Below are 8,940 nucleotides of genomic sequence, written 5' to 3'. Positions count from 1 at the left end.
GGCTTCTCTCTGCTATGAATGCCTTCTGGGCGCCCGGCGCGTCCAGCCTCGCCCAGAGCCGCCCGCGGTCGCGCACGTCTGACCCGAGTCCGCTTGGGCACCAGCCGAGCCGGCTCCGCACCGGCTCCCGCACCCCACCCGCCGGGGTGATGACACACACCGGAGTCGAATTACAGCCCTGCAATTAACATATGAATCTGACGAATTTAAAAGAAGGAAAAAAAAAAACCTGAGCAGGCTCGGGAGTCCTCTGCACACAAGAACTTTTCTCGGGGTGTAAAAACTCTTTGATTGGCTGCTCGCACGCGCCTGCCCGCGCCCTCCATTGGCTGAGAAGACACGCGACCGGCGCGAGGAGGGGGTTGGGAGAGGAGCGGGGGGAGACTGAGTGGCGCGTGCCGCTTTTTAAAGGGGCGCAGCGCCTTCAGCAACCGGAGAAGCTTCGTTGCACGCGACCTGGTGTGTGATCTCCGAGGGGGTGGGGGAGGGTCGAGGAGGAAAAAAAAAATAAGACGTTGCAGAAGAGACCCGGAAAGGGCCTTTTTTTTGGTTGAGCTGGTGTCCCAGTGCTGCCTCCGATCCTGAGCCTCCGAGCCTTTGCAGTGCAATGTCCCGCCTGCTGCATGCAGAAGAGTGGGCTGAAGTGAAGGAGTTGGGAGACCACCATCGCCAGCCCCAGCCGCATCATCTCCCGCAACCGCCGCCGCCGCCGCAGCCACCTGCAACTTTGCAGGCGAGAGAGCATCCCGTCTACCCGCCTGAGCTGTCCCTCCTGGACAGCACCGACCCACGCGCCTGGCTGGCTCCCACTTTGCAGGGCATCTGCACGGCACGCGCCGCCCAGTATTTGCTACATTCCCCGGAGCTGGGTGCCTCGGAGGCCGCTGCGCCCCGGGACGAGGCGGACGGCCGGGGGGAGCTGGTAAGGAGGAGCAGCGGCGGTGCCAGCAGCAGCAAGTGCCCCGGGCCAGTGAAAGTGCGGGAACAGCTGTGCAAGCTGAAAGGCGGGGTGGTGGTAGACGAGCTGGGCTGCAGCCGCCAACGGGCCCCTTCCAGCAAACAGGTGAATGGGGTGCAGAAGCAGAGAAGGCTAGCAGCCAACGCCAGGGAGCGGCGCAGGATGCATGGGCTGAACCACGCCTTCGACCAGCTGCGCAATGTTATCCCGTCGTTCAACAACGACAAGAAGCTGTCCAAATATGAGACCCTGCAGATGGCCCAAATCTACATCAACGCCTTGTCCGAGCTGCTACAAACGCCCAGCGGAGGGGAACAGCCACCGCCGCCTCCAGCCTCCTGCAAAAGCGACCACCACCACCTTCGCACCGCCGCCTCCTATGAAGGGGGCGGGGGCAACGCGACCGCAGCTGGGGCTCAGCAGGCTTCTGGAGGGAGCCAGCGGCCGACCCCGCCCGGGAGTTGCCGGACTCGCTTCTCAGCCCCGGCCCCTGCGGGAGGGTACTCGGTGCAGCTGGATGCTCTGCACTTCTCGACTTTCGAGGACAGCGCCCTGACAGCGATGATGGCGCAAAAGAATTTGTCTCCTTCGCTCCCCGGGAGCATCTTGCAGCCAGTGCAGGAGGAAAACAGCAAAACTTCGCCTCGGTCCCACAGAAGCGACGGGGAATTTTCCCCACATTCCCATTACAGTGACTCGGATGAGGCAAGTTAGGAAGGTGACAGAAGTCTGAAAACTGAGACAGAAACAAAACTGCCCTTTCCCAGTGCGCGGGAAGCCCCGCGGTTAAAGATCCCCGCACCCTTTAATTTTTGCTCTGCGACGGTCGTTGTTTAGCAACGACTTGGCTTCAGATGGCAGCTACATTTGATGGTTTGCAAATGCCGCCGCTGTTCCAAACTTCCTGCGGTCCATATTGTTTGATGAAAACTTTCTGTTAAAATTGTGTCCTTTCCACCCACCTTCTGCTCCCCCTGTAGATAGATACGGTATAATTGTATGTACCCGTATATGGCATCATTATTCTAGTTCCCTGCTGCCAATACGCTGCTAAAACGTCGCATCTTCTCTGTCACTGGTTTGGGTTTAATTTATTTACGCCCTGGGCATCCATCCTTGTGTGTTGCGCACTCAAGTGTGGGAGATTTAGTCTTCCGAAGTTGTTTTCCAAAATGCACAATGAAAGGCAAAATTAGTGCTTCCAAAGTGGATAACTTTTGACTATGGAATTGTTAGAAAACATGGAACTTTAAGGTTTATATATTGTATAAACGTACCCAGTATGTGCATCCGATCGCGAGAACGTTGGCGTCTTTTAGGAAACTTGGCGCACGCACTTTATCAGCCGCTGCTGCGGTGGTGGCTCCAGGAGAAATTCAACTGCCAATTGCAGACCAGTTTTTTTTTTTTTTAAACACAGCCACTTATAATTCTTAAGCTCTTTGCAAATGTTTGTTTAAAAAATGAAAAATTTTAAAAAACATCTAGTAGTGTCAAAAGCATTTGGTCAATTTTATTTTGCTTTGTTAATATTAGAAAACTTATTTATTATTGTTTGCTACCATTTCTACTTATCTTGATTCATTTTTTACTTTTTCTACCCGAGATCATTTTATTTTAATTTAGCAAAGCCAACTGCCATTGTTTAATGTATTTTCTTTTGCAATTGATTAAAATAAACGTGAAAAGAAGCTTTTTTGTCACTTATTCCATGAGTATAACTACTGAAAACAATTTTCAAATGAATGACTTTGAAGAATTGAGTTAGGTCTTCTATTCAATGCCATTTATGCGATCTTACAGTTTTGAAGAAAAATGTTGTAAACTTGGTGCCTTCAGGTAGTATCAAAACCCCTTCAAAGAAAAGCACTCAGGTCAATAATTAAATTGTGAGATAGAACTTCTTCCAAATTTGCAGTACAGTTTTGCCTCTTTGATGGCCAGGATCTTCCCAGACTTCTTTACTCCTTGCCCCAACAACATCTGCAAGGGGGGAGGCCATGAGTTTTAGGTTTGCTAGAACCTAGCCTGGAGTAGTTAACTTTACCAGGGTTAGCTATGTCCACTCATAAAACCTACTCAAGCTGAAACTTTTTCACGTAGGTCAAGCGCAGTGCACACTTTCTCTGCCTCTCTCTCTCTTTCTTTCTCTCTTCTGGGAGAGGAAGACCAGAAGAGACAAAGATGATAACAGAAAAAACTTGAGAGAAAAAAAGAAACGGGATTCATTGATTCAAAAATTAGAAGTGTGTAGTTGCCCTGGGAATTTGTTGACCTCCACTCATATTTTTCTTTTCACACAATTCTGCTTCTCCCAATGTAGAAGCTAATGTCTGCCTTTATTTTGTCTTTCTAAATTAGCTTCTATGTAGAAAATATTCAACTACGTTTTTGAGTCAATTGCAGAAACTAAACGGTGCTGTCACTCTCACCTCAGGTATTCTCACTAAGGAAAAACCTATTCTGGATCTCAGGATCATAGGTTTCGGAAAAGCTAATAGTCGTGTGTGTGCGTGTGTGTGCGTGTGTGTGTAGACAGAGAGAGAGAGAGAAGAAAGTGGAATTAAAAAAATAAATTTGGCAAACATGAGAGTAGGACTACTTATTAAACTAAATATTCGGCAACATTCCACTGGATAAACATCGTTGAATTTGAGACGCTGATTTTAAGCCAAGTCTTTTATCTTTTGTGGCCTCACTGGGATAACAAATTGCTGGGAAATGAAGCACCAGAAAGAGCCAGGGAAGGTTAGTGTAATCACTCCTGCATCCTCTTCTCCTCCTAGCACCTTGAAAAGAGAAAAGCGCCAAAAAGAAAAAGGAAAGCGCCACAAACTGGGTTTGCAGAAAGAGTAATGCACGAGGGAGCGCAGGTTCTGGTCTCCTTAAGTAAGAAACTGCGGAACCAGGTTTTTACTGACCACCTGGGTATCTGTGGCTTTCAGCGGAAGCCGACCAGGCGATGCAGAGAACGTCCGCCAGCTCTCTGGGAGAAGCAAGCAGGCGGCTGGTGACACTTTCCAGGGCAGAAGTAATGCACCTGTCCCTTAGATAACCTTTTGCACCTACCGAATTTGCCGTGCTCACGATAAACATCAGGAATCTTCGGGCTGCTGAATAAATCAAGCGATTGCTTCTAACACATTTCCATTTCGCTCTCAATAAGCAGACCCAACAGGTATGGACATACAGCAAACTTGCGGGATGAGAGCACGCATATTTTTATAGTTATTTGCTTAGTGTGTTCGCATGCATGTGACAAGGACCTAGACTCATTTTACCTGTTATGAATCTGACTCAGAAAAGGACAGGAGGAAGGAAACGGTGATTTCTTTTTTCCTCAAAGAAAATCTATGTTTCATTTTTCAAAACCATTTCTGTTCATTGTGTGTCAATCAAAGAGGAGAAAGACCTTGTTCAATGTTAATATTTTTCATTGGCTCATAGATATTGCAAAAACAGAAAGGACATCAGGAACATCTTCCTTCACATCTTTTATAAATGAGGAAACTGCTGTCCCTAATTTGCCCGCAAAATCACACAGCTAGAAAGTGTCAATATCCACAACTGATCTTAGTACTCCTGGCCACTAGGTCAATGTTCTCATAATTTTTTCTCTGAGGAAATCAATAGATAAGAGCTACAGCTATCTAAATGTTGGCGGGGAGGCGTTGTACCACCACAATAGGTGGATATTTATACTTTCAAATATTAGTGGCATTATATAGGAATTGAAGATAACCTCAGCTTCGTTTAAGGACATTCTTTACATTTCTCCTCAAGAGAAAAACAACCATAACGGAATATCCGAAATACTATACTGATATAGTCTTTATAACAATATAGAATTGGAAATACTATAACACAGTTGATTGAAAAGGGAGGATAAATTTTACTAACCCATTAAGACATGCACGAAAAGTCAAATCACTGTGGTAAATTGAGTGCTCAAAGTTCAAATGAGAGCTTTAACCCCTTTTCTCTCCATTCTATTTCTTTCTTTCTTTTTTTAATGCTGGCATTTCTTTGAAAGAGATGTACAATCACATTTCCATTTTAAGGTTCTGCTATGGAGTTTGCATAACAAACGTTTGGCAGCTCGCTCTCTTACACTCCATTAACAAGCTGTAACATATAGCTGCAGGTTGCTATAATCTCATTAATATTTTGGAAACTTGAATATTGAGTATTTCTGAGTGCTCATTCCCCATATGCCAGACCACTTCTGCCATGCTGACTGGTTCCTTTCTCTCCATTATTAGCAATTAGCTTCTACCTTCCAAAGTCAGATCCAAGTATCCAAGATACTAGCAAAGGAATCAACTATGTGTGCAAGTTAAGCATGCTTAATATCACCCAAACAAACAAAGAGGCAGCATTTCTTAAAGTAATGAAGATAGATAAATCGGGTTAGTCCTTTGCGACACTGCTGGTGCTTTCTAGAGTTTTATATATTTTAAGCAGCTTGCTTTATATTCTGTCTTTGCCTCCCACCCCACCAGCACTTTTATTTGTGGAGGGTTTTGGCTCGCCACACTTTGGGAAACTTATTTGATTTCACGGAGAGCTGAAGGAAGATCATTTTTGGCAACAGACAAGTTTAAACACGACTTCTATGGGACATTGCTAACTGGGGGTCCAACTTGACCAGAAAAAAAAGGGGGAAGTTAATTTCCTTAATCTTAACCAATGAATGACCAATATTTTCATAAGGCCTTTCTATTGATTTTAGAGTATTGAACCAAGTAAGCAGAGTGCTTGAACCAAGTAAGAGGTCTTTTGTCAAAATATAGCTTGTAATATTTCTCTCCTTTGCCCATTTGAAAGTTCAAGAAAAATATTATCAAATTTGTCTTGCCAGTTACAAACCCGAATTAGAATTGGAAAGTACAAGTAGCAGATGCGCTTATCAATTATAATCTAGACTTGTCAGTTGCAATCTAGAAAAACCAGCAAGAGCCGGCCAGCGTTACAGATAACCAATCGTAGTTGAATTGCTTGCAGTTATTTTTGTGAGAAGGGTTAGGAGATGGAGGGAGAAGGATATAATAAAGGCATAAGTTTTTCTCGATGTTATTGACTCTACATTCACTAACCGCCCTCGCCCCTAGGCCAAGCAGAGTCCCAGACGCCGACAGCTAAGGTTCCTCCCCTTTTCCTACTAGGCCCCCAAGGAGAAAGGGGAAACTGAGCGGAGAATGGGTTAAATCCTTGGAAGCAGGGGAGAGGCAGGGGAGGAGAGAAGTCGGAGGAGTATAAAGAAAAGGACAGGAACCAAGAAGCGTGGGGGTGGTTTGCCGTAATGTGAGTGTTTCTTAATTAGAGAACGGTTGACAATAGAGGGTCTGGCAGAGGCTCCTGGCCGCGGTGCGGAGCGTCTGGAGCGGAGCACGCGCTGTCAGCTGGTGAGCGCACTCTCCTTTCAGGCAGCTCCCCGGGGAGCTGTGCGGCCACATTTAACACCATCATCACCCCTCCCCGGCCTCCTCAACCTCGGCCTCCTCCTCGTCGACAGCCTTCCTCGGCCCCCCACCGGCAGAGCTCACAGTAGCGAGCGTCTCTCGCCGTCTCCCGCACTCGGCCGGGGCCCCTCTCCTCCCCCAGCTGCGCAGCGGGAGCCGCCACTGCCCACTGCACCTCCCAGCAACCAGCCCAGCACGCAAAGAAGCTGCGCAAAGTTAAAGCCAAGCAATGCCAAGGGGAGGGGAAGCTGGAGGAGGCAGAGGCGGCGGCGGGAGAGCTGTGGGGTTGTTCAGGAAAAGTTGGGCTGGGGGCTGAGGCACCTGAAGCAGTGAACCAGGACTAGGAAGCAAGCGCATCCTCCTGCGCAAGCGGGGATGCAAACTCGCTCCGGAACCCATGCAACCGCCCGGCCCAGCGCCGGTATTTGAAGATCTGCTTCTCTTTTCCAGCCAGAGATGCATTTCTTCACTCACTCTGTTATTCTAAAGACTTTTTTTCTTTTTTAATGCTAGTAAAATTCTCAGAGTTTAAACGAGAAGCCAACATATGGGCATTGTCTTCCACGTGTCGATCCACGTGACTCTTCTTTCCTTGGCTCCTTAAGAAAAGTTAAGCAATTCAGTACAAAGATTGTAGGCCTTTCTCTTCTCAGGGTGCCTCTCCCTTTTCAGCTCTGCTTTCTCTGGTCCCAGACAAACAAATTAGGCTTTTGCTGCCTAATCTACAAGTAGGTCGGGCCCATTCTGCAAGTTCATACTTTTCCCCAGGGAGACAAGAAGGCTCCTCCATAGAGCTGAAAAACAAGGTGCTCTTCAATATAAGTATTTTTCACTATTGTTTTCAACAATTCTGATTAGTGAGTTAAGAGACATGATAAAGAAAACGCTGTTTGGATGTCCAGCAGGTTCACCACAGCTGCAAGGCCTAGATACTGTTAGGTTGATGAAGAAGGTGTGAGCTAGGATTTGGGGTCTTGGGATTTCTCAAGCCAAGAGATGTCATTACTCTTTTGGACCACTGGCCACTTGTTTGTCATTTCTAGAAACAGTTCCCCACAATCCCTCCCACCTTCCTGTCCCTACGAACTCTTAAAGATGGGGTGCTGGTAAGGGAGGGGCTAGGATTGGAAAGGATCTTCAATGATCTGGGGCAGGGGTGAAGTAGCATTCGAGGGAGGAGTAGGCATCATTCTTTGTACCTTAGGGGCCACAAAACTAGGAGAGATCTGAAATCACTGGGCCACCAGTTGACCAGGAAGATGGGAGGCCAGTTCTTTTTATTTTCAATTACGCATCTGCTTCTGGAAACAACCTAGCAGAAATGTACAGGATTATTTATTTTCTTTAAGTTTTCTTCCAACCCAAGGGATGTTGACTCAGTCAGTCAATGAAAAATCCCAGGAATTTGCATACAGGGTTTCCAGGCAATGCAGATACTAGTAGAGCAGAGGATTCCTGAGACACTAACGTAAGGGAGTTTCTGTCAGATGCCTTCTTGAGATTGCCTACGAAAATGGAAACTAGCTAATAATTCCCCCCACCTCCTTATGCAGTATTGGTATTTTTTTGTTTTGTTTTGCTTCTGAAAAAAGAGAAGCAGACAACATAGTTTCTTGGATCCCATGACTTGACTTTGTTGTTTTCAGGCTATTTGGCCTGGGACAATGTGATCCAGGCCTAAGATGTCTCAATTTCAAATGTGATACCAGCTGCCTTTGGAGGCATAAGGGCATCATTCCAGGAGGTAAAACACATTCACCCTCTGACTGTCCAACATAAGTGACTCAGTGGGAGAAGCCAAAATGACAACCAGTGAGTGTTTATGAAAAGCAAGGAGCAAGAATTTGCTCAGGCCAAACAAACTCTAAAAGAAATAGAAGGATGGGGGAAGATTGTCAGAAAGCCCTTGGTTTAAGGTAGGTAGACCAAGTCACATCACTCTGTAATAACTCTAGCCTGAATTTGGAGGGTCGTCAAATTTGATGGAAACATTAGGCACCTATCAATTGACTGAAGAAATAGCTATTCTGCTGTGCTGGTAATGGCAATCCGAGAATACAGAGAAAACCATTTTCATGATGTAGAAAGGCAATGAGCCCAGGAAACAGTGTAACTTCCTTTGGTGACTAATTCTTTTATTTCTTTCAAACTCTTCCTCACTGTCTCATATAACCCACATCCCTCTTGTTTTCATCAATGAATGGGCACTTACTGAACACCAATCTATATCAGGGGAGTTAACCACCCTAGGAGATGCCAAAGAATAAAATAGAGCTCCCTCTCTTAAAGGACTTAGAACGGGGGCCAAGTATGGTGGCCCATGCCTATAATCCCAGCACTTTGGGAGGCTGAGGCAGGTGGATTGCTTGAGGTCAGGAGTTCGAGACCAGTCTGGACAACATGGTGAAACCCTGTCTCTACTAAAAATACAAAAAAAAATTAGCCAGGGGTGGTGGTGCATGCCTGTAATCCCAGCTACCAGGGAGGCTGAGGCAGGAGAATCGCTTAAACCTGGGAGGC

The 8,940-nt window shown here is 46.5% G+C and overlaps 1 protein-coding gene across 1 annotated transcript; it reads left to right on the top strand.

Annotated features, from left to right (window-relative positions):
* Positions 1-433: 433 nt before the first annotated feature.
* Positions 434-2,647, top strand: ATOH1 (atonal bHLH transcription factor 1). Its single transcript, XM_055296965.2, has one exon. The coding sequence runs from the start codon at positions 608-610 to the stop codon at positions 1,670-1,672; it is 1,065 nt and encodes a 354-aa protein (XP_055152940.1). The 5' UTR covers positions 434-607; the 3' UTR covers positions 1,673-2,647.
* The last annotated feature ends 6,293 nt before the right edge of the window (positions 2,648-8,940 follow it).

The sequence above is a fragment of the Symphalangus syndactylus genome, chromosome 10 (genome assembly GCF_028878055.3).
Source record: "Symphalangus syndactylus isolate Jambi chromosome 10, NHGRI_mSymSyn1-v2.1_pri, whole genome shotgun sequence".
Taxonomy (NCBI): Eukaryota; Metazoa; Chordata; class Mammalia; order Primates; family Hylobatidae; genus Symphalangus; species Symphalangus syndactylus.
The sequence above is the reverse complement of the archived record's forward strand: the minus strand, read 5'-3'. Positions and strand labels throughout refer to the sequence as shown.